This window comes from Salmo trutta, chromosome 14 (genome assembly GCF_901001165.1).
Source record: "Salmo trutta chromosome 14, fSalTru1.1, whole genome shotgun sequence".
NCBI classification, from domain to species: domain Eukaryota; kingdom Metazoa; phylum Chordata; class Actinopteri; order Salmoniformes; family Salmonidae; genus Salmo; species Salmo trutta.
Genome location: NC_042970.1, coordinates 58,110,313 through 58,136,748, shown reverse-complemented (window position 1 = coordinate 58,136,748; position 26,436 = coordinate 58,110,313). Strand labels below are relative to the sequence as shown.

Sequence of the window (26,436 nt, the reverse complement as noted above, 5' to 3'; positions counted from 1 at the left end):
GGATGTTTATCAGTGGCAGGGACTGGGAGACTAGTCAGGATCGGTTTCATCAGACCAGAGAATCTTGTTTCTCATGGTCGGAGAGTCCTTTAGGCGCCTTTTGGCAAACTCCAAGTGGGCTGTCATGTGCCTTTTACTGAGGAGTGGTTTAATGAAACCCTGCTCCAGAGCGCTCAGGACCTCAGACTGGGGCGACGGTTCACTTTCCAACAGGACAGTGACCCTACGCACACAGCCAAGACAATGCAGGAGTGGCTTGGGACAAGTCTCTGAATGTCCTTGAGTGGCCCAGCCAGAGCCCAGACTTGAACCCGATCGAACATCTCTGGAGAGACCTGAAAATAGCTGTGCATCGACACTCCCAATCCAACCTGGCAGAGCTTGAGAGGATCTGCAGAGAAGAATGGTAGAAACTCCCCAAATACAGGCGTGCCAAGCTTGTAGCGTTATACCCAAGAAGACACAAGTCTGTAATCGCTGCCAAAGGTGCTTCAACAAAGTACCTAGTAAAGGGTCTGAATACTTATGTAAATGTGATATTACATTTTTTCTACGTTTGCGAAAAGTTCTAAAAACTTGTTTTTGTTATGTCATTATGGGGTATTGTGTGTAGATTGATGGGGGGGGGCAATTTAATCAATTTTAGGATAAGGCTGTAACATAACAAAATGTGGAAAAAGTCCAGGACTCTGAATACTTTCCGAATGCTCTGTAGACCACATGGACAATTCAATGAATCAGATTCTTTATGTGAATAAAGACTTGCTAAAGGGCCAAAATTCAGCTTTTTGAAATATCCCTCTGTGTACCCTCTATTACTTCAAGGAAGATTTTAACCCACTGACCACCAAGACCTCTCCAAGTTTTTACCATGATTGTAAAGCCCTAGTTATTTTGTTGCTTCGACAAAGTCATTTCTGAAGATTATTATTTATTTCATGTGATTCATTTTAAGGTAAAAAAACTGTCCCTCATTTTATGGTCAACCCTGTTATGTGAATTGAACTCTTGATTTGTTATGGTGAAACTAACGTTTTTAAAATACACTACCGTTCAAAAGTTTGGGGTCACTAAGTAATGGCCTTGTTTTTTAAAGAAAAACACATTTTTTTGTCAATTAAAATAACATAAAATTTATCAGACATTCATTGTAGACATTGTTAATGTTGTAAATGACTATTGTAGCTGGAAACCGCAGATTTTTTATGGAATAACCATCACTCCTGTGTTCCAATGAAACATTGCTGATTAAAGAAGCAATAAAGCTGTCCTTCTTTAGACAAGTTGAGTATCTGGAGCATCAGCATTTGTGGGTTTGATTACAGGGTCAAAATGGCCAGAAACAAAGAACTTTCTTCTGAAACTCGTCAGTCTATTCTTGTTCTGAGAAATTAAGGCTATTCCATGCGAGAAATTGCCAAGAAACTGAAAATCTCGTACAACGCTGTGTGCTACTCCCTTCACAACAGCGCAAACTGGCTCTAACCAGAATAGATAGAGGAATGGGAGGCCCCGGTGCACAACTGAGCACGAGGACAAGTACATTAGAGTGTCTAGTTTGAGAAACAGACGCCTCACAAGTCCTCAACTGGCAGCTTCATTAAATAGTACCCGCAAAACACCAGTCTCAATGTCAACAGTGAATAGGCGACTCCGGGATGCTGGCCTTCTATGCAGAGTTTCTCTGTCCAGTGTCTGTGTTTTTTTGCCGATCTTAATGTTTTATTTTTATTGGCTAGTCTGAGATATGGCTTTTCTTTGCAACTCTGCCTAGAAGGCCAGCATCCCGGAGTTGCCTCTTCACTGTTGACGATGAGACTGGTGTTTTGCGGGTACTATTTAATGAGGAACATTGCCTTTACATTTCAATCATTCAATAAAGTTGAAATTCAGCAATATAGATTGAATCCAGCCCTTAATTTACCTTCTTGAAGATGGTCAACATGGACACGTTTTGCTCCTCTTCTCCTTTATTGAAAACTGGTCTAGTCTCTGCTGCATTTTCTGAGGGGTTAAGGAACAAGGCAATCCATTAAAGGGGCAATCTGCAGTTCAAACAATAACAAAGCAGAGACCCCCTCCACTGTTTCAGTAAACAGCTGAGGGATGGGGCTGGAGAAATTCATAGACTTTCAAATCCACTTTCAAATTCATAGACAGAGCTATGGATGCAAGGACTGACCATCCATGATATTAACATTACAGTTTTAACCATGTTTTGAGGCTATAGAGTGTTTGTTTACAATAAAACAAACAGGAGTAAAGCATGATTGGGGCCGTACTTGCAAACTAGAAACTGTTTCTTATTACATTTTTTTGCTTTGTCTCAAAATGTGCATCAGCCAGTTGCATGTGATACAATGCTACATGTATTGATAGCTGTTCCCATAAGATAGCCTGGCACATTTAGCCCTAACCTGACCAGCTGTCCAGTGATTATGTCCTCTAACAAATTCCGCATCAGCCTATCAAAGATCTTAGACTTTATGTCCACCAAACAATATCATTTCTGAAAATAGGTCTTGGCCACCAGAGGGATATTTTAACCTCCAAATTCAATGTTACTTTTGTTCCACTTGGTCTTTCACAATTGTAGTGTGGAAATATTGCATGATGCATCCTTGACTAGGCTACTAGCTTCTAACATTAGAACAATTCAAGAGGCATGTTTTTACATAGTTTATTCAGAAAGTATTCAGACCCCTTGACTTTTTCCACATTTTGTTACATTACAGCCTTATTCTAAAATTGATTGAATTGTTTTTTTCTCTCATCAATCTACACACAATACTCCACAATGACTAAGCAAAAACTGTTTTTAGAAAATGTTGCTAATTTATAAAACATAAGAAACTGAAATTTTACATTTACATAAGTATTCAGACCCTTTTCTCAGTACTTTGTTGAAGCACCTTTGGCAGCGATTACAGGCATGAGTCTTCTTGGGTATGACGCCACAAGCTTGGCACACCTGTTTTGGGGGAGTTTCTCACATTCTTCTCTGCAGATGCTCTCAAGCTCTGTCAGGTTGGATGGGGAGTGTTGCTGCACAGCTATTTTCAGGTATGTCCAGAAATGTTCAACTCCGGGCTCATTCAAGGACATTCAGAGACTTGTCCCTAAGCCACTCCTGCATTGTCTTGGCTGTGTGCTTAGGGTCGTTGTCTTATTGGAAGGTGAACCTTTGCCCCAGTCTGAGGTCCTGAGCGATCTGGAGCAGGTTTTCATCTTTCCCTTGGTCCTGACTAGTCTCCCAGTCCCTGCCGATGAAAAACATCCCCAAAGCATGATGCTGCCACCACCATGTTTCACCGTAGGGATGGTGCCAGGTTTCCTCCAGATGTGACGCTTGGCATTCTGGCCAAAGAGTTCAATCTTGGGTTCATCAGACCAGAGAATCTTGTTTCTCATGGTCTGGTCTGAGTCTTTAGGTGCCTTTTGGCAAACTCCAAGCATGTGCCTTTTACTGAGGAGTGGCTTCCTTCTGGCCACTCTACCATAAAGGCCTGATTGGTGGAGTGCTACAGAGATGGCTGTCTATCTGGAAGGTTCTCCACAGAGGAACTCTGGAGCTCTGTCAGACTAACCATTGCATTCTTGGTCACCTCCCTGACCTCCCTGACCAAGGCCCTTCTCCCCTGTTTGCTCAGTTTGGCCGGGCAGCCAGCTCTAGGAAGAGTCTTAGTGGTTCCAAATTTCTTCCACTTAAGAATGATGGAGGCCACTGTGTTCTTGGGGATCTTCAACGAGTGCAAGAATTGTTTTGGCACCCTTCTTCAGATCTGTGCCTCGACACAATCCTGTCTCGGAGCTCTACAGACTATTCCTTTGAGCTCATGGCTTGGTTTTTGCTCTGACATGCACTGTCAACAATGGGACCTTATATAGACAGGTGTGTGCCTTTCCAAATCATGCCCAATCAATTGAATGTACTACAGGTGCACTCCAATCACGTTGTAGAAACATCTCAAGGATGATCAATGGAAACAGGATGCACCTGAGCTCAATTTCGAGTCTCATAGCTAAGGGTCTGAATACTTATGTAAATAAGGTATTTCTGTTTCATAGTTTTAATACATTTGCAAAAATTTATAAAATCCTGTTTTCACTTTATTGGCTATTGTGTGTAGAATGATGAGGAAAAACATGTATTTAATCCATTTAAATAGTGGTCATGTACCATTATCACCATTGCTACCAGGTGGTACACATTGCTAAAGTGGTTGACTCTAAATGAACAGTGCATGTTAAGAATGGATTCGAGCTCCACTTGTGTCAAGCTTTTCTGTTAAATCCCCAATGGTTTTAAGGGCTCGGGGCTGGCCAAATTCAATGTTTAAGAAAATAATTGTATTATTTTTTTATTTTTTTTATTTTTTTTATCTACAGGGGTCCTACAATTCTAAATAAAATAGCTAAATGATCCTTGGTCATAGGATCATTTAGCTATTGTCTAAATCAGTGTTTTGCATGAATTTTGGTTTGATAAATAGGCTATAATTTCTGTCAAAATAAGGCTCCAGAATTGCAGATGTATTTTGTTTAATAGAGATTCATTTGCTTACATATTTTTGTGTACAGATATCACATAACCTAATTCACTTGGGGCTAGGTCAGGTAGGGTGGCAACGCCTGCGGACAGGGCGGCTGGTGGATGCTGTGTCTTCTGGGCATTGTGATTGATAAGACTCTGAATTATTTTTAGATGGGCCGGGGTCCCTTTTATAGGGCCGGAGGGAGGTGGGAGAGAAGTCATTATGGGATAAATTATGCAATAATTATCACAGTTTGAATATTGAAAACTCCTGTCTTTAGTGACATCATAGTAGCCTAGTATTGACATGATGACGCAATAGAAGCTGTGACATACAAAACACAAAAAACAGGAAAATAAATACAAAACACAGCGGAATATAAAGTTGATAATCCGATGTGGGAGGACCTTCTTTTGGCCCTAAAATGAAGAAAATCTGCCAGAAATTGCAGGAGGAGACCTTCCTGCAGCTTACAATCCTTAGTATATTAAAATATGGATTTGTAATCACCTGGTACCCCCGCATATGCACTTGGTAATGTAAGAATATTTCAAAGATAAATACACAACGAAGAGGACTAAAGGTCAAGAGGACTAAAAGTTAATAGAGTACTAACGATCAATGGAAATAGTGTTTTTTCTGTAATAGGGAATTATTGATCAATGGGTCGAAGACATGGGAGGAATTTGTCTAGGCATTGAGCCTGAAATAGGATACTTGTTATTTGGCCATTGGCCCAGTTTAATTGCAAGGAATTCTAATTGGTCAACCACAGGCTAGGGTTGCGTTATAAAACTACATCCTGCCCCTTTGTTCTGTGGAGAGAATCACTGAAGAGAGAATCACTGAGGACAGGGGAGAATGAAGATCTACCTCTCAGCATAACATCTATGATTTGTCCTTTTTGAATAAACCTATTTTTCTCCCCCTGGTTTGCTTTGGGGTCTGTGTTATTGAAGAGTAACATCAACTGCTAACAATAGGCTACTGGCACTATGTATGTCAGCCTACTTTTACTCGTTATTGTTATTCACTGTAGTTTAGGCTATTACTCCTGTCACTTAAAAAAAAAATATATATATATCTATATATCTTTATCTTAACTCTGCATTGTTGGAAAACTACCCATAAGTCAGCATGTCATCGTTAGTCTACACCTGTTGTTTACGAAGTATGTGACAAATACACATTTATTTGATTTGATCTTAAGGTTTTGGCTGCACATCCCTTTGCAAAACTATCACAATAAATGTAATTCTACATTTCAAACAATATCTCACCTGGAATTCAAACTTGCCGCAAGAGGCGAAAAGTACCAGGAGCCAGGCTCACTAAACTGTGAGCAAATCATTCAGTTGCCATTTTGCGTACATTGTACCTTTGATTATCAGGTGCCGTTTGACTTCTGTTAAGGACGTTCCTATGGAAACGTGTTCCATCACGTACATCTACATCAACATTTGTAATTGGCTGATGCAGAACTTGTTACCGGATATAATCACTGCCACCTGGTCAGGTTAGCATAGGGCTAAATGTGCCAGGTTATCTTATGGGAACAGGTATACATGTAGCGTTGTATCACGTGCAACTACATCGACGATTGTATAACCACCTGTACAAGTCACGCATTCCTACATCATACTGCCATGTTCATGTCCCTGGCCTTTTGAATGGGCTTGGTGAGTATATGATCAAATTCATAAAACAATGCCATATAAGATGCACTATCTAAAAATATATATGTGTTTGTGGATAAATCTGTTTTTTCCCAATGAAGACCATTCAAAAAGCCTACAAGGCTACTTGTATAGGGTATTGGCTGATGTGCATTTCGAGATGGAGCATACATTTACACTATGGACCCGCTTATATTTTGGGTTCTGGTGGCGTTAGACAACTACCCACTGGGCACAGATGCCAATTCAATGTCTAATCCATATTGGTTCAGCGTAATTTCATTGAAATTACGTGGAAAGAACTTTGATTCAACCAGTGTGTACCCAGTATGTAAGCTCATGAAAAATTATAATAAAGCTAATTTACAAAATAAACCCAGAATATAATTGTCATTCATTTGAAATGGATAACATTGCTTAGTTCATGACCTGCTAGCTTTATGTACAATTGATTACATACTTAAGCAATAAGGCCGAGGGGGTGACCAGTTGGTAACCAGTTTATAATAGCAATAAAACACCTCGGGGGGGTTGTGGTATGTGGCCAATATACCACTGCTAAGGGCTGTTCTTAAGCACGATGCAAAGTGCCTGAACACAGCCCTTAGCCGTCGTATATTGGCCATATACCACAACCCCTCGAGGTGCCTTATTGCTATTATAAACTGGTTACCAACATAATTAGAGCAGGAAAAACAAATGTTTTGTCATACCCGTGGTATACGGTCTGATAAAGCACGGCTGTCAGCCAATCAGAAATCAGGGTTCAAACCACCCAGCTTAATATAAGTTATATTCTTTAAGAATCAATGGTTATATATTATGAATTGAAAAGTCCAAAAATGTATGTAGGAATTGCAGATTGCCTCTTTAATGTATTTCTATCGCCATGATTGTTAAAATAGGTCATTCAAATATGTTTGAATAGAAATATATTCAACGGGTGTCTTGTCGTGGACGAATCAGAATTAGTTGGGTAACATAGATAATTAAGATGTTTTATTAGTATAATATGCTTATTTGAGGTACTTGTCATTAGAAAGTGTCCATTGGACTCTGGTGTCTTTTCAGTTGCACGTCTCCCTTAGCTGGGGCTCAGACACTTGGGGCCCAGAGAGGGGAGAGGTCAGACTTGTCGTCATGGGAATGTGTCTTTACCTATTTCTTAAACCATGTGAAGGGATGGCGTGATTAATGGGGAACCAATGACTTGTCTCCACAATGTCTGTGAGCAAGTCACTCCCTCCTTTTCTTTCTTGTGGGGAGGATTATGGCAGTAAATGGACCCTTGTATGTCCTCTCTTAGATCTCACACTTATCCTGTGATGATATATGGCCTAGAGGCTCACTCCCCCCAGTGAGCCTGTCCAGGAGAGGGGTCAAAAGGGGGTTTGCTTGAGATGGGAGTATCTAGAGTTGACAATTGATATATGCCATTGGATGAAATAGTTCTGTTCAATACCGTACCAGGGAGGGACGGTTCTAAGGAGACCAGATACTGGGCTATACCATTAATCCTGTTGACATAGCAGTTACTGTCTGATGTGTTTTATTGATATCTGTCATACAAAACTTAACCTTTGTGAACTGTTACTAAGTATCTGTGGTTTGTCAATGTACGTTGAAGGGGGTATCGTTGCTATAAAAGATCCCTGTAGCAATTCTGTAATCACTTTCCTGGTTCATTCGAGAGAATGCATTAGTGGGGTCAAGTACTTTTGCAAAAGTATCTTAAGTATTAAAGATGTAGTTTAACTCGGACTGGTGTGTTTGTAACTCCTCATTTGGTAATGCAGAAATTAGCCACCACAGTCTAAGTTAATGCAAGACTTGGATTACCTTTTCTATACAATACAATAAAAATGACAATTCTCTTTGTCTTATTTCTACATTTAATATTTTCAGAAATCTAAGAAACAAATGGCTGTCGTTTTACCTTTCTTGAGTAGTTCCAGCTTGTTCTCCTCATCACTAACTCTGTTTCCACTTTGGGTCTTGTAATATTGGTAGAACTCCTAAAGTAAGGTTCAGAACGACCAATTATCTCACAGTGGGGATGGTAGTTAAACGGAAGAGATCAACTGGAATGGATCAAATGGAGGTATTACGCATTTTGTTTCCTTTAACAACACTGGAAAATGAATAAGTAGTGAATTAAATGTTGTGAAAGGGTAACCATTTGTGAAAGGGTAACCATAACCAACTCAGATTTTTCACAATTTCACAATTTTACAAAAACTAATTTACAGTAAACACTGTGCAGATGCAAAGTTTGGTAACTATTACGGTAAAATTGCCCGAAAGCATTACTTGCATTACTTATTATAATTGAGTAAACTCTCCTAAGCACTTTTTCAGCCAAATTGATGTAATAACATATAAAATCAAGAGTTGAGTTATTACCAGTTTAGGGAGGACCACATAGGATATTATGGCCAATAAGATCACTGCACAGGCTGTGATGAAGTATCCAAAAGCAGCGTCATTTATCTCCGAGCCACCTGGGGAAGGAGAGAGAGAGAGAGAGAGAGAGAGAGTGAGAGAGCGAGAGAGAGAGTTGATTTTGGAATGCCACTGTTGCCCCCCCCCTCCCCCCAATCATCTCTCATACTTACTTGCGATAGCACAGATCATGGAGAAGGCAGCGAAAGTTCCCGCCAGGCCTTGCCCACTCATGATGGGTGTGGTGTATTTGGTAGGCAGTTTGCCTGCCATGCCAAACAGACTTCCCTGCAGGATAGCGCCAAAGGCTGGAGAGGTTGTAAAAAAACAACAGTCATAATTCTGACCAGAGTCCAGTCATACATCAAGGAATTATCGCTTGACGAATTAATGACTACTCAATGACAGTGATCCCAATATGCCCCATTTACTGATCGTACACTCCCCTACATACTTATTTGGACAGTGAAGCAAAATCTTTTAATTTGGTTCTGTTTTCTAGTATTTTGGATTTGAGATCAAATGTTTCATGATGCAACAGTACAGAATGTTTCTTACCTTTTATTTGAGGGTATTATCATACACATCTGTTTTACCATTTAGAAATTGAAGTATAATTATTTTAACAAATTCACAACATTTTTGTATTTGGTTTCCATATCCCTAGCACACAATGACTACAATAAACTTGTGACTCTACAAACTTGTTGGATGCATTTGCAGTTTGTTTTGGTTGTGTTTTGAATTATGTTGTGCCCAATAGAAATGATGGTAAATAACTGAAAGCGCGAACCACCGCATTTAATCATGGCAAGGCAACTGGAAACATTACCGAATACAAACAGTGTAGTTATTCCCTCCGCAAGGCAATCAAACAAGTAAAGCGACAGTATAGAGACAAAGTAGAGTCGCAATTCAACGGCTCAAACACAAGACCTACACAAAACACCTACACAAAACACAAAACACAAGGCCTACAGGACAATTACAGTGCCACCGACACAGCCCGCTACCAAAGACTGTAGACCAACATGAGTAAAACATTTAAACCCTCGCATTCCTAGCCGCATCCTCAGAGCATGCGCAGACCAGCTGGCTGGTGTGTTTACTGACATATTCAATCAATCTCTAACCCAGTCTGCAGTCTCCATTGTTCCTGTTCCCAAGAAAGCTAAGGTAACTGAATGAAATGACTATCGCCCCGTAGCACTCACTTCTGTCATCATGAAGTGCTTTGAGAGACTAGTCAAGGATCATATCACCTCCACTCTACCTGATACCCTAAACCCACACCAATTTGCTTACCGCCCCAATAGATCCACAGACGATGCAATCGCCATCGCATTGCTCTATCCCATCTGGACAAGAGGAATACCTATGTATTGGGGCAGCAGGTAGCCTAGTGGTTAGAGCATTGGGCCAGTAACCGAAAGGTTGCTGGATCGAATCCCCGAGCTGACAAGGTAAAAATCTGCCGTTCTGCCCATGAACAAGGCAGTTAACCCACTGTTCCCTGGTAGGCCGTCATTGTAAATTAGAATTTGTTCTTAACTGACTTGCCTCAGGAGGCTGAAGAAATTTGGCTTGTCACCTAAAACCCTTACATTCGAGGTCAGGCTGTATCACCACCTGGTACGGCAACTGCACCGTACCGCTGAAATCAGACAGTGTGGTTAGATTAACGAGATTCTTGTCTTTAAATAGCTGTAAAATAGTCATATGTTTGAGAAATTGAAGTAATAGTATTTCAAACGATTCAAAAATCGCGCCACTGGATTGAAGTGGCTGTTACGTAGGTGGGACGAATTCGTCCCAGAGAGGTTAACAGAAGAAGCTTGAATTGTTTGGGCACAGACCTGGATAGTAAGACAGAACTCTGCAGGCTATCTCTGCAGTAGATTGCAACTCTGCCCCCTTTGGCAGTTCTATCTTTGGAAAATGTTATAGTTAGGGATGGAAATTTCAGGATTTTTGGTGGCCTTCCTAAGCCAGGATTCAGACACGGCTAGGACATCTGGATTGGCGGAGTGTGCTAAAGCAGTGAATAAAACAAACTTAGGGAGGAGGCTTCTGATGTTAACATGCATGAAACCAATGCTTTTACCGTTACAAAAGTCAACAAATGAGAGCGCCTGGGGAATGGTTGTGATGCTGGGAGCTGCAGGGCCTGGGTTAACCTCTACATCACCAGAGGAACAGAGGAGGAGTAGAATAAGAGTACGGCTAAAAGCTAAAAGAACTGGTCTTCTAGTGCGTTTGGAACAGAGAGTAAAGGGTGCAGATTTCTGGGCACGGAAGGATAGATTCAGGGCACAATGTACGGACAAATGTATGGTAGGATGTGAGTACAGTGGAGGTAAGCCTAGGCATTGAGTGACGATGAGAGAGGCTTTGTCTCTAGAAGCATCATTTAATCCAAGGTGCAGTCACCGCATGTGTGGGGGGTGGAAGAACAGGGTAAGAACATGCTAAGGCATAGTGAGCAGGGCTGGAGGCTCTACAGTGAAATAAGACAACAATTACTAACCAAAACAGCAATAGACAAGCCATATTTACATTAGGGAGAGGCATGTGTAACTGAGTAATCATATGGTCCAGTGAGTAGCTAGGCAAGCTGGAGGCACAGAGATTCAGACAGCTAGCAGGCCGGGGCTAGCAGCAGGCTAGCAGATGGGCCTGAGGGGTACGTCGCAACGGGGGAGCCTGTTGAAACCCCCTCGAACGGTTACGTCAGCAGACCAGTCGTGATGGATCGGCGAGGTAATTAAAGCCCAGGAATTGCTTGATAGATCTATTCGGCTAGCCGGGAGATGGGCCTAGATTCGAGGCTAGCTCCAGGCTAACTGGTGCTTGCTTCGGGACAGAGACATTAGCCAGGAGTAGCTACTCAGATAGCAGCTAGCTAACTGTGATGATCTGGAGTAAAGGTTGAGAGCTTGTGGTAGGAATCCGGAGATATGGTGGAGAAAAGCAGTCCGATATGCTCTGGGTTGATATTGCGCTGTGCAGGCTGGCAGGAGTTGACCAGGCTGAAGCTGGCAGATGTCCCAGTTAGCGGTGATGGCTAACTGACAACTAGCGAGTAGCTGGCTAGCTTGAAGGGGGTTACGGTTCTAAAGTATAAAAAATAGCGGATTCATACCGCATTGGGTGAGGTGGGTTGCAGGGGAGTATGTTCAGTCCGTAGATGGAAAAATTAGATAAAAAATATATACGAAGAAAGAAACGATATATACAAGGGACGGGACAAGACAATCAAAACATCCCACTGTTACGCCAGCGTGGATTCCCTAATATATTCTTGATATTCTTCTTAGGGCTAGACCCCTTTTTTCTCCACTTCCTGTCTGAATGACGTGCCCAAAGTAAACTGCCTGAAGCTCAGGCCCTGAAGCTAGGATATGCATATAACTGGTACCATTGGAAAGAAAACACTTTGAAGTTTGTAGAAATGTTAAAATAATGTAGGAGAATATAACACAATAGATATGGTAGGAGAAAATCCAAAGAAAAACCAACCAGAATTATTTTTTTGAGAGAGACCCTCCTCTTCGAATTGCAAGAGAAAGGTCATATTGAAAATGTGCTCCCTGGATTCCTATGGCTTCCACAGGGTGTCAGCAGTCTACGTCCAAGGTTTCAGGCTTGTAACTTAAAAAACGAAAAGGAAATATCAGTTTTAGTAGAGGGACACAGTCTTGGAAATTCGTGTTTGTGCGCGCCATGAAGACATTATGCACCTGCTAAAATTCCTAGCGAACATACTTCTTTCCGAAATAAATGTTATAGTTTGATTACATTTTAAGGTACTGAGTAGTAAATAGAAACGTATTTTGACTTGTTGAAACAAAGTTTAGGAGTAGATTTTCGGATTCCTTTCTCTGCAAGTTGAACGAGTGGATTACTCAAATCGATGGCGCCAACTAAACAGACTTTTTGGGATATAAAGAAGGATTTTATCTAACAAAACGACACTACATGTTTTAGCTGGGACCCTTTGGATGATACATCAGAGGAAGATTTTCAAATAGTAAGTGAATATTTAATCATTATTTGTGAATGTATGACACCTGTGCACATGGAAAAATATTTTGATGTGGGGCGCGGACCTCAAACAATCGCATGGCATGTTTTCGCTGTAATAGCTACTGTAAATCGGACATTGCAGTTAGATTAACAATAATTTAAAGGGGTATACACACATGGAATTTTAGAAATGTTATTTTCTGAGTTTTAATTAAAAACGTTAATTATTTTGGATAGAGTAATGTTTTGGGAACCTGAGATACAACATGTAGGAAATGTTGATGTTTTTTAAAATTTGTCTAATATGGTAATAAACACTTCTGTGAAGGGGTGGTATGACTCTTGACCTCTATCATGGCGTTCCTTTGCGGTCTGATCAGCCTTATGGGAGGGCCATTTGGATAGTGAATTTAAGGTCATTTGTGATACGGATTTTAACGAAATTTGTATAACTGATAATTAGGATGTAGTTTAAAGTTCTTAGACATATCTGTAATTTAAGCACATGAGATGGCAGTGTAAGATATTGAGGACAACAAGGCTGTGAAATTGATATAATAAGTATTATTATATTTTGTTGTTGTTGAACAAGGTTATTAAGTTAGCAAGAATACGTTTAATAATGGTATACTTATTTTAAGTATTTAGGATATATTTTAAGTCTGAAGGAGTAAGAACAAATGAAGAAAAGATTTTGGTTGTTCAACTTCTGGATATCAGACAGTGGGAAGACTGTCTGCTCCATTGGTTTGGAAACATGAGATGTCGGGAGAGCAGGCATTTATTCCAATCCTGAACTCCAGGTTATGTATAGATAACCTGTTGAATGATTCTGTTGAATGTGGTTGTCATCCCAAAAGAAAGCCTGAGGCCATAAAATAGATTACTCCCACCTTTGAAGACTTGGTAGAGGGGGGTGTAATTAGAGAAAGTGATACATAGTGCAATTCTCCAAGGTTTTGGCCAAGAGAGCAGCCCCAGTTGGGAATTCTGCCATAAGAGGAATGGTAACCACTTCTGGTAAACCTATTACACATGCTCAGTTGATTTTGAATTTATTAGATTATGTACTTTTACCAGAGAAGTTAGCTATTTGTAAGTGTGAGGTTCCTATTAAAGAGATGGATAAAATTAGCAATAGCAACAGAAAGGCAGATAAAGAAAAGAAAAAGACAAGCTTTAAACCACAGACACCAACACAGCAATATTTGAAAAAGGAAGTAAACATAGATAAAACCCCACTAAAAGATAGTCAGTCTAGAGCACCAGTAAAGGAGATTTCTAAATGGGAAAAGTTAGGAGCTGTCTATACTGAGGGAATTTGGTATAAGGATAAGTTGCCCATACTACCTAAGTCATTGTTTAGATATGCAGCAATATTGATGCATGGGCAAAGCCATGTATCAACAGGCGGGATGATGGAAAGAATTAGGTAACATTGATGGAAAGAATTAGGTAACATTTCGTAGCATAAGTGATAACAAATTACTTACAAAAAATGTTTTGTTCAAGGTGTGTTAGATGTGCATAGAAAAATCATCAAGGTAGAGGATGAGCACCACTGGGAGAATACCCCTCAGGTAGAATATCCATTCCAGCAATTAGAAATGGACTTCATTGATATATGTTATAACCTATTCCAGAGTGAGGGAAAGAAGGGTGTTTAGCAATAATCGATAAGAATAGTAAATGGGTAGAAGCGTTACCAACTTACTTGGTGGACATGATTATGGTAGCTAAAATAATAGGTCAAGATATAATCCCTAGAGTGGTATACTAGGATCTATTTATTTAAATAATGGAATACAATTTAGCTAATCAGGCAGAGCCTATAGAATGCCAGAGTTGGGGAGATTAGAACAAGCAGACATAGAAGTTGAAGATATACTAGCAGAACACATGAGAAGACTGTTTGTTAACCATACCCGTATGTCCAAGATTTTGTGTCCAACAGGTGAATTACAGGAGAAGGTGATTTACGCAATACAGCCTGGAGACTGGGTGTGGATCCAGTCCCTGAGGAGGAAAGACTGGAAACAGCCCTGTTGGGAAGGACCCTACCAGGTTCTGTTAACTACCGCCTTTGCCATTAGAATAGCTGAGAGAGCCACTTGGGTCCACGTTACCCACTGCAAGAAGGTAGGAACACATACAAGCACTACTGATCACACACAGAGTTAGGAGAAGAACCGAGTACCAATAGGGTTCGGGGGTTACCTCCTTAACGAAGATTCCCCAACCCGACCTATCATCACTGTGTGTGCTCCTAGAGTGTGAGTATGGGGTGATTCCGTGCAGATAGGCTACAGGCAGAAGAGGGTTGGTGGTTTTTGGGAATATGGGGGACCCTAATCTGCATCATAGTATTAATAATATTTTTGATACATCCAGATCCACCATCAGTCGGCATAAATCGTACTGAATCTCTACAATTTTTGAGAAGCAAAAGACAAACTACTCAAAATAAGGACAGGCAAGGAAGAGTAACCTATAAAATAGGGGTTAGAGAAGGACAAAACGCAAGGTTTAAGATGAGGATACTAAATATGACTAACGGGGGGGGGGGGGGGGGGGGGCACTGTTATAATGAGATAAATGATGACAACACTCCCTTATATCTGTGTCAACCAACTAGGTCTATGTGTTCCTGGTCCCAGGTGTTTAAACACACAGGGGGAAGGGAATATGAGACTAATATTTGGAAATGGACTGCACGGTGGGGTGTTGGAACGGAATAAGGATATTCCCTCATGTATGTTGGGGATAGTAGTAACTATACAAAATGTAACTAGTAATGACATGCAAATGATGTATATGGCATGTGCTGATGAGTATGGCAAGGATACCTGCATATCATTTCAGTTGACAGACACTACAGTGATAGACCCCGTAGTAAATCCGTTATTAGGAATTGATAATTCAGGTGGAAAATACTTTGGTTCCACTAGTCTACCTGATGTGAAGGATTTCCTTCTCCAAGAAAGGAACCAAGGGGAGATAGAAGGGATACCAGATGAAAATCTCTGGTTAAAATGGATGAATTACACGGCTAGGGCTCTGGGCCAAACTAATTGTTACGCATGTTCTACTGGGTGACCAACTATGTTGACGGCTCCAATGCCACAGACTATGCTCTCTTGTGTGTTAGACTTAGGATCTAATCAGGAGGAGGTAAACTGTACAGGGATGGGGTTGGCCAGATTAAAGAGTGCAGCCAATCCACCTCAGTTCACTCTAACTCCTGGAGAGTATCAGTGTTATAGACACAGGAATGGCAGTAGGGATTTGGGATATTTTAATGGATGTAAGACAGTAGTGAATGTGACAGACTTAGATTCGGAAGTACAGGAGAAGATTCTTAACCTTACTGCACCTATAACTGATGTATGGTGGGCATGTTCCGACCAAGGACGCATAAGGCAGATGTTACCAAAAGAGTGGGTAGGTACATGCGCCCCGGTGTTATTGGTTCAACCAGTAGGGATTAGTCATCAAAGGCCAGTGGTGAGTAAAATAGTAAGAAATAAGAGAGGTCTGGTTTTAGATGAGGGTAGCCCCATATGGATGGATCCATAGGGATCCCTAGAGGGGTACCAGATGAATACAAGGCTTTGAATCAAATAGGTGAAGGGTTCACAACTACTTTCTTTTGGTGGGTTACGATAAATAAGAATGTGGATTGGATAAACTATATCTATTATAATCAGCAAAGATTTGTAAATCAAACTAGAGATGCAGTGAAGGGAATCTCTGACCAATTAGCCACCACCTCCCTCATGACTTGGCAAAATAGGTTGGCTCTTGATATGTTATTGGCAGAGAAGGGCGGGGTTTGTAGAATGGTGGGGGGGGGGGGTCATTGCTGTACTTTTATTCCAAATAATACATCACCAGAGGGGACTGTAACTAGAGCCTTGGCTGGGTTAACTGCACTAAGTGAAGAATGGGCTGAAAACTCAGGGGTGAATACATCTATGACCGGATGGTTTGATAAAATGTTTGGCAAATGGAAAACTATAGTAGCTACTATTGTGGGGGCGATTTTGTTTGTATGGGTATGCTGGTATTATGTGGTTGTTGTTTTATTCCCTGTGTCCGAGGTTTGGTGAGTAAGGCGTTGGAGAATGCAGTGACTCAACAGATGATGAGGTACGGACCCATCACAGAGTCTGAATGAGATACAGATCTAGACCTGATGGACACCGTTGTCACATTCAATTCTGAGGAGCCGGAACTTAATGAGACAATTTTCAATGTTTAGAGACTGTTTATTCAATGAAGATCATGATAAAAAATCCTGACCAGAAGAGTTATGATTGGAAGTAGTATTAAACAGACATCGATGAGCAAATTATGTATATACATTTAATGGTTTGATTTGGTATGATTTAATTTTTTATAAAAATTGAAGTATCAGAGTGTAACATTTAGTCAAGGGGTGGATTGTTAAGATAATTTGTATGTGTTAGAATAATGACTTAACTGTTCCACTCTGTTATTATAGAATAGGGAGATAGGTTTAGGAATAATGGGATGATAAAATTAGCATATGGGGAGATCGGTTAGGATTGTAAAGCTTTGAGGTTATATTCCTTAGTAGGGATGTAAACTGAGTGAAGTTGTGGTTTAGGTAAAAGAAAAACATTGTATAGGTTTCAAACCAAGAGGGTCATAAAGGGGGATGGGAGGTGAAAGCCTTGAAGAATGTGGCAAGTTCTTATTGTTCTTTGTGGTGAGTGGAAAAGTACTGGTTGTTGGAGAAGGGAGTGGTCTAAAGATAAGAAAGTGTTTGTATTATAAAAGACTGAGTCTTAATTTTTGACTTTAGAACGTTCTCTGAATAAACTGTACAGACCTTTTGCAGAAAGCTGAGTCCTTGCCTAATTATTCTTAACCTGTTGGGGCTAGGGGGCAGTATTTGCACGGCCGGATAAAAAACGTACCCAATTTAATCTGGTTACTACTCTTGCCCAGTAACTAGAATATGCATATAATTGTTTGATTTGGATAGAAAACAACCTCAAGTTTCTAAAACTGTTTGAATGGTGTCTGTGAGTATAACAGAACTCATTTGGCAGGCCAAAACCTGAGAAGATTCCAAACAGGAAGCGCTCTCTCTGACCATTTCATGGCCTTCTTGATCATCTCTAACCAAAACAGGGGATCTCTGGCATGACGTGACACTTCCTACGGCTCCCATAGGCTCTCAGAACCCGGGAAAAAGCTGAATGATGTAATTCCAGCCCCTGGCTGAAAAACATTAGCGCCTTTGGTAAGTGGTCTATCAGAGGACAATGAGACTGGGGCGCACGTGCCCGAGCTGACACCATGTTTACTTTCTCTCTCTTTGAACGAAAACAACCACTCCCGGTCGGAATATTATCGCTTTTTTACGAGAAAAATGGCATAAAAATTGATTGTAAACAGCGGTTGACATGCTTCGAAGTACGGTAATGGAATATTTAGAATTTTTTTGTCACGAAATGCGTCGGGCGCGTCACCCTTATTTACCCTTCGGATAGTGTCTTGAACGCAAGAACAAAACGCCGCTATTTGGATATAACTATGGATTATTTGGGACCAAACCAACATTTGTTATTGAAGTAGAAGTCCTGGGAGTGCATTCTGACGAAGAACAGCAAAGGTAATAACATTTTTCTTATAGTAAATCTGACTTTGGTGAGGGTTAAACTTGGTGGGTGTCTAAATAGCTAGCCCTGTGATGCCGGGCTATCTACTTAGAATATTGCAAAATGTGCTTTCACCGAAAAGCCATTTTAAAATCGGACATAGCGAGTGCATATAGGAGTTCTGTATCTATAATTCTTAAAATAATTGTTATGTTTTTTGTGAACGTTTATCGTGAGTAATTTAGTAAATTCACCGGAAGTGTTCGGTGGGAATGCTAGTCACATGCTAGTCACATGCTAATGTAAAAAGCTGTTTTTTTATATAAATATGAACTTGATTGAACAAAACATGCATGTATTGTATAACATAATGTCCTAGGTGTGTCATCTGATGAAGATCATCAAAGGTTAGTGCTGCATTTAGCTGTGGTTTGGGTTTATGTGACATTATATGCTAGCTTGAAAAATGGGTGTCTGATTATTTCTGGCTGGGTACTCTGCTGACATAATCTAATGTTTTGCTTTCGTTGTAAAGCCTTTTTGAAATTGGACAGTGTGGTTAGATTAACGAGAGTCTTGTCTTTAAAATGGTGTAAAATAGTCATATGTTTGAGAAATTGAAGTAATAGCATTTCTAAGGTATTTGAATAACGCGCCACGGGATTACACTGGCTGTTGAGTAGGTGGGACGCAACCCAGTGTTTTACAAACCTTGGGGATTAGTCAAGGCTTATTGATTGTTAATTATTATCCTTGGGATTCGAAAATTCCCGTAACAAAGCCCCTTAGATATTCTCACAGAGCAAATTTGCACAAAAAAAGCACACATTTGTAAATCCCAAACTCTAAAAGTAATTAGAAAGGTAGATACAAAAGGCAGTAATCAAGTGACATGACCAAATTTTAATCGACTGAAAATAGAAGTGATTATAAAAATTCACGACAATTGATTGAATAATAAAACATAAAAAATACATATATAAAAATATTTTCCCAATCGAAAAATACATCTACAAAATTATCAATTTATTATAATCCATAAGAATTTACAAGGGCGCACTGTAGCCTGCACGTAGCCCAGATAGGTTACTTGAACTAACGCCCAGTGGACCTGCAGTCCCAAGTTATTTTACTGTATATCCTACAAACACCGCTTCCAGCTGCCTCATGGTGGCGATTTGACATATTCCATAATTAAAAATCCTCCTGTGACGAAAGGGGTCAAATTAAGATTGAACATATGTATGCATCCTAATAGCAGCAGTGGCATTACCCAAGTGAGTGCTACACAAGTGGTAGTGCAAGACTAGCCAGCTAAATGTCTACAAAGGAGCATGACAAGGTGCGCAGCTGAAGCTACTGACCTGTCTGTCTCTGACTCCGACCAGCTGTGATCGAGATGCTTCCACCACTCAGACCATCGATGCTTCCTTCGCTCATACATCCAAACAACTCTCTGGTCCATGATCTCTTCAGACCTCTTTATTTTCATAATTAGCCTGATTTATTTTTCTTGAACTGCCTGTACACGCAGTTCAGCTTTTAGCTGCCATATACTGTATACTGAAATAAAGCTAAACTCAGTTATAGTTATCCTGCTAGTTGGAGGTGGAGTGGAGGCTGCTGTGGGGAGGATGGCTTATAATAATGGCTGCTACGGCGTAAATGGAATGGCATCAAACATGTGTTTGATGACATCTGTGAGGAAAAATTATGTATTTACCTGATTTATTTGATATTAATGGTTAACAATTAATATTTAACTAATAGTAAGACATTTCTGTTCTACTAGTCTCTGTGTTTTTATGGTCTCCACTCCGCTAATCTGGGCGTATGGTCACCAGAGATGGCTTGAGCTGACAAATTAGTTAAAGACTGCATTACATAGACAAGAATGTGTTTTACTAGAGATAGCTTAGAAGTAGAACAATCCCTCATTGTCTCAAAATCATTCTTGCATCTGGGAAACTAAATCAGGGTGGGGTTAAGACAACAACCCACGTGCAGATAATGACAGGATGAACCCAGAGTGGCTTATGATGCCCCAATCTGCATGGGATGTGTGGATCCAATCATGACTAAGCATTTTTAGTGTCAGCTATATATAGTATTCTGCATTTGTGTAAAGGTTAGGTTACTCGGTCCAACACTCAAGGGTGTGAGGTCGACCAAGCTCACTATTGCAATAATTAATCGATATTGAATAAATATGATTGTTTGAATAAATGACAAAGTCTCTCTCACTTGATTAGAATATTCCACGACACATCCCACCTATTCCACTCCAGACATTACCACGAGCCCATTTTCCACAACCACCTGCGTTGTGAATTCCCCCCAAAAACGAATACCTTACTGTTGTACTTGTCATTCTTGCACTAACACTTGTCTTATCTTACTAGCACTGATTTTACTGATAGATGCTTTATTGAGGAATGTTATTATTTGCAATGACTGTGATATGTGGTTGTTCTATCTACCTTAGTTGAATGCACTGACTGTAAGTCACCCTGGATAAGAGCGTCTGCTAATGACCAACATGTAAAGTCTTAAATAAAGACATACTGTAGTATGAGGGTGAGGGTGCTGAGGCCTAGTTCTACTTTCAGGACAACTCAGAGGATTGAAGGGGAAAAGATTTGACACGTTAAAAAGGGGGAGGAAGGAGGCAAAAAAGGGACACTAGAAAGGCTGGAAAAACTCACAGTTTATGATGACAATCTTGATCATGGTCAACGTGAAAAAGGGGAGGGGTGCCATCTCTATTTTAACCAAAATGGCTGTCAGAAGAAACACCACCAAAATCACTGCCAGGCTGCCCATGATCCGAAACTTCTGAGGAATCCTGTGAGTTAGAGAGTTGGAGTGAAATATTTAAGGTCAATCTTAAGCTTATTACAAGTGTTTCTCCTGCCTAGTACACTTTTCACACTACAGAGCAGAGGTGGGCCAAGCTGAAATGCAATGGCCTGGCTACGCATCCACTGTAGTTGCTGGAACCGTGCTAGAAAGGACAATGTGAAAAGAAAATATCTGCTCTAGTACAGTGCAGCTTGGGTCGGCACGATAGTGTAAAAAGGGCACAATCGTCTAAGTTGAACCCCAAAGGAAATCTAAACATGCCTGCTCAATACATGCACACATGATCATATTAGAAGTCCAGCAAAAGATTAAAGTCCTACTCCAGTCAAAGATTGTCTATTATATTTGCAAGATACTTCTAGTGACTGCTCTAATAATGGAAATATATGTCCTCAAAGATGGAAGGCAGGCGGGAGGAGGAGAGATCAGGTGGGACCATTCTAGCCAATGAGAGGGCCAAAACTTCACATTTGATGCTTTTTAGCAATTTTCACATAGACTTGATTGTGTGTTTTGGATAATTGTCTTGCTGCACGACCGAAACTACGCTTTAGCTTCAGCTCACAGACGGATGGCCTGACATTCTCCTGTAGAATTCTCTGATACAGAGCAGAATTCATGGTTCCTTCTATTAAGGCAAGTCTTCCAGGTCCTGAGGCTGCAAAGCAACCCCACACCATCACACTACCACCACCATGCTTGACTGTTGGTATGAGGTTCTTACTGTGGAATGCAGTGTTTGGTTTTCGCCAGACATAACGGGACCCATCTTGCCCTTGTGTGTGTACATGACTGCATTTATACTTGGTATATTGTTTTTCAACAGGAAAAGTTAAAAGATAGCTGTAGTGTGTCTTCAAGATGTAACTTTTGGAGTAGGACTTTAATGCATTAGGAAATATGTGGGTGGGGTGGTGGACAAACCTTTGATGCAGGACTGAGTTGAGACAGGTGAAGGCCAGTAAAGGCACCATGGCACAAAGTGTCATTACGTTATTGAACTTGGCTTCCAAAAGGCTACGGTTGTCCCCTTCTCCCCCAGTCCCATTGCCTGACAGGTTGGTGCCCATTTGGGAGGGGTCTCTGAGACGGCTGGTAAAATACTGTAGAGAAAGAGGACAGCCACTTAATTTTTGTTAATTGCTGATGTGTGGTGATAGTTCTGGCGCAACATGTCTGCCATGCATCTCCTTTGTGGGTGCTATCCATTTTTAGTGGATGAAATACAATAATGTATAAAATATTCTATTATCTAAAGCACTTTGAGCATGCTATAAAATGCTATTTAATTTAAAACCATCATTAATTATTATAATGAGTAGATTAGGGGTTATCAGTATTTTTGTTAATTATCATTGGCTATCAAGAAGATCTGAAAAGTAAGACTTGAGACATTTAGAAATGGATACAGGCATTGTATCATTGAAATGTATTCTTTAATTATTCACACTCTTAAAGTAGATGATAAAACAATATTGTGTGCTCTACCATGGTGGCTGTCATAAAGAAGTTCCATGGCAGGAGAGTTCCTAAGCCCAGCATGAAAAAGATCAGCCATACGCCATTGTTTCTGTTGGATGACAGAGGAGAGGAAACTAGGGTTACAGACTTTATTTGTAATTTGACAAAAACAAGCCATATTATGTAGGCCCACAGAAATTATAAAGGTAGAATGGTAATTACTTGAATGTTATGATACAAAATGTGGGGGATTCAATTAGTAATTTCTGCGGGACTATGTGAAACCACTGGGGGAACCCTGGACGTCTGACTGACCTCAAGGTGAGCACGCTAACCACAGTCCCTAAAGAGTTAACTCCCTTAGGGGAACTCGTAACACACTTCCAATCCAAAGGCTAACATAGAGGTTACATTATCATTTGGTGCAAAGAAGTAACCAAGTGTGTTACAGAAACTTGATACTGTATCTGAGGGCGCATTGTGAAAATGTCACCAAACACATTGAACACATAAAGGAGGCTGCTACTCACTTGTCTTTTGGCTCGTGGACGGACATTATTTATCTTGAATGATTACTATCACCCTTTTCCACACTTCAGCACCAAACCTGAAAGAAATGGGTTGGATTGAAACACATTTCATGTTTTTTCCCTTTAGTCATGTCAAGGAATTACAAGAAAACAAACTCATATTATTGCCTGTTATTTTATCAACTACGTTAGAGAAAAAAGACAAAGAGGGTTTTAGGAACTTACACTGGGTTAGTGGAATAAAAAATAATATTTTAATGAATATGGGGCTATGAGATCTGAAAACTAGGGTTAGACTACATTTCCACAGTGCTGAAACTTCAATTGAATGCCTGAAATGAAGATCTGCTGACTCTTTGGATGCAATTCAGTAGCATACTGACTAATAGCCTAGGCTACAGTTTTTTTTGCTCCTGTACAATGTAAGATTGATATTCTTAATATTACCAAACATCGAGGCATTAGACAGAGAGAGCATCATGCAATGTGATAATGATAAAAAAGTTACAGCAACAGACTCAGTATCATCAACTACCCATTTCCTAGACAGTTGTCAAGATCTTCTTATTTTTTTAAATTGAGAGGTAGGCTAATGGACATTCTAAGAACTCAGATGTTGACTCCTCCCAAAATCTGGGAAGCCTTCACTCCTCCCAGCGCAACTATGTGTGCGTTTCAGCGCCTTATAGTGACTAACTGGAGCTATCTTAATGTCTACTCTGCCCCACAGCCTCCCGACACGCTTTTCCATATTCCCCACACTACGGGGAAGAGAGCTGTGATGTATCAAAAGAATAACAACTTAAAATGAATAAGCTACATTATTTTTCTCTATCTGCTGTATGGGCCTCATTACATTTTCAATTGGGATCTGTAGGCTATAGCATCTCACAAGGTAGCCTACTGTGTTCATTCTAACAATGTGCAATCCAACCTTATCAATAACTTCCTTCCTTCACCTTTTTCATTGCCCTGTGTCTCTGGGGTGAAATCAATGAGAACCACACCTCCCTGTCTCTCTCTATCGCTCTCTCTCTGTCCCTCCCTCTCTCTCTCTGTCCCTCCCTCTGTCCTGTAATGGTCTGGGTGTAGCTCTCTCTGTCCCTCCCTCTCTCATGCATGCATGTTCACAGACCTTTTTTCTTTAAAAACCGTCTCCTTTTCTCAAATTTAGCCTAGGTCTTGTGTTCCTCTGGTTAGCAAATGCAACAAAAGCACAATGCAACTCATCAACTCACTAAACTGATTGTGTAATGGTCTCGGTGTAGCTGGTGCAGAGGAGTCAGACGCAGGACAGCAGAGATGAGTAATAAAAGTAACTTTAAGTAATACCAAGCCCACACAAAAGGACCGAAATACATAAAACAAACACGCACAAAAACCATGGGGAAACAGAGGGTTAAATAATTAACATGTAATTGGGGAATTGAAATCAGGTGTCTAAAACACAGTCAAAACAAATGGAAAATGAAACGTTGACCGCTGAACGCCGCCCGAACAAGGAGAGGGACCGACTTCGGCGGAAGTCGTGACAGTATCAAATCAAATCAAATTTATTTATATAGCCCTTCTTACATCAGTTGATATCTCAAAGTGCTGTACAGAAACCCAGGCTAAAACCCCAAACAGCAAAAACCCCAAACACCTCCCCGAGCACTTTTGTGACCACCCCTTGGGAGCCCTCTGTTGCCACGAAATAGTGGGGTCATGACAGGCCAACCAGAGTAGGCCCAGCACCACTGGAAACGCAGGAGAATCAATAAGGAAAAAACGAATTCTCTCCTTGTGACCCTCCTGCATCACCATGCCCAGTGGAGCGGTGGCCTCCCTAATTAGCCCTGACCCTAATGGTCGACTATCAAGGGCGTGCACAGGGAAGGGCATGTCCACAGGAAGAATAAGGATCTCTAAACTATGGGCAAATGCTCTGTCAATAAAATTCCCAGCTGCGCCTGAATCTACGAGCGCCTTATGCTGGGAATGCGGGGAAAACTCAGGAAAATGTATAAACAAAAACATGTGAGCAACAGGGGGCTCTGAGTGAGCCTGGTGCAGACTTACCTGGGGTGACACGAGAGTGCCCTGCCTGCTGTCTCGACTTCCAGAGGAACCTCCCCAGCACCTCTGTGGCCACAGATGGTACAGGGAACGGCCCCTCCTCCGGTTGCAATACATGCTGCACCTCCCAGCTCCATGGGCATCGGAGCGGTGGTGCTGGGGGATGGAACTGACAGGCCCTGATCCAGATGTCCGTGGGTAGCCAGCAGGTTATCCAGCCGGATGGACAGGTCCACCAGCTGGTCAAACGTCAGAGTGGTATCCCTGCAGGCCAACTCCCGATGGACGTCCTTGCGCAGACTGCACCGGTAGTGATCGATCAGGGCCCTGTCCTTCCATCCCGCGCTGGCGGCCAGGGTCCGGAAGTCCAAGGCGAACTCCTGTGCGCTCCTCGTCCCCTGCCTCAAGTGGAACAGACGTTCACCCGCCGCCCTCAGGCGGGTGGTCAAAAACTGCCCGAAAGCGATGGGTGAACTCCGCGTAATGGTACAACATTGCTTCTCCTTCCCCCCATACGGCGTTGGCCCACTCCAGGGCTTTCCCTGAGAGACAGGAGACGAGGGCGGACACGCTCTCACATCCCGAAGGAGCTGGGTGGACGGTCGCCAGGTAGAGTTCCAGCTGGAGTAGGAACGCCTGGCATCTGGCAGCTGTCCCATCATACTCCCTCGGGAGCGTGAGCCGAATCCCACTAGGACCGGGTGAAGGAGGGGTGGTGGCTGTCTCCTCCTCTCTCCCATCGGTCCATCGTCTGCAGCACGCGATCCATGGCGGTGCCGAGATGTTGCAACATGGTCGCATGCTGCTGGACGCATTCCTCGACTGCATAAGGGGGGTTGTCTGCTCCTGCTGACTCCATTTAGAGGTGCGTGTTTCTGTAATAGTCTGGGTCTAGCTGGTGCAGAGGAGTCAGGTGCAGGACAGCAGAGATGAGTAATAAAAGTAACCTTACTCAAAATTACCAAATACATTAAGTAATACCAAGCCCACACAAAAGGACTGAAATAAATAAAACAAACACGCACAAAAACCATGGGGAAAACAGAGGGTTTAATAATGAACATGTAATTGGGGAATTGAAACCAGGTGTGTAAAACAAAGACAAACCAAATGGAAAATGAAAAGTGGATCGGGCGATGGCTAGAAGGCTGGTGATATCGACCGCAGAACGCCGCCCGAACAAGGAGAGGGACCGACTTCGGCGGAAGTCGTGACA

General features: G+C 41.4%; 1 protein-coding gene across 4 annotated transcripts in view; it reads right to left on the bottom strand.

The window, feature by feature from the left end:
* LOC115208444 (equilibrative nucleoside transporter 1-like) overlaps positions 1-26,436 on the bottom strand; it is a 58,732-nt gene that overhangs the window by 12,740 nt on the left and 19,556 nt on the right. For all 4 annotated transcript variants that reach the window (XM_029776503.1, XM_029776505.1, XM_029776504.1 and 1 more), the window contains exons 2-9: positions 23,163-23,239; positions 22,660-22,741; positions 22,096-22,274; positions 21,015-21,154; positions 8,827-8,961; positions 8,615-8,712; positions 8,148-8,226; positions 1,925-2,004 (exon numbers count right to left, since the gene is read on the bottom strand). In XM_029776503.1, the coding sequence (XP_029632363.1) occupies positions 1,925-2,004; positions 8,148-8,226; positions 8,615-8,712; positions 8,827-8,961; positions 21,015-21,154; positions 22,096-22,274; positions 22,660-22,741; positions 23,163-23,188 (819 nt within the window). In that variant the 5' untranslated portion in view covers positions 23,189-23,239. The remainder of the gene's footprint in view (positions 1-1,924; positions 2,005-8,147; positions 8,227-8,614; positions 8,713-8,826; positions 8,962-21,014; positions 21,155-22,095; positions 22,275-22,659; positions 22,742-23,162; positions 23,240-26,436) is intronic.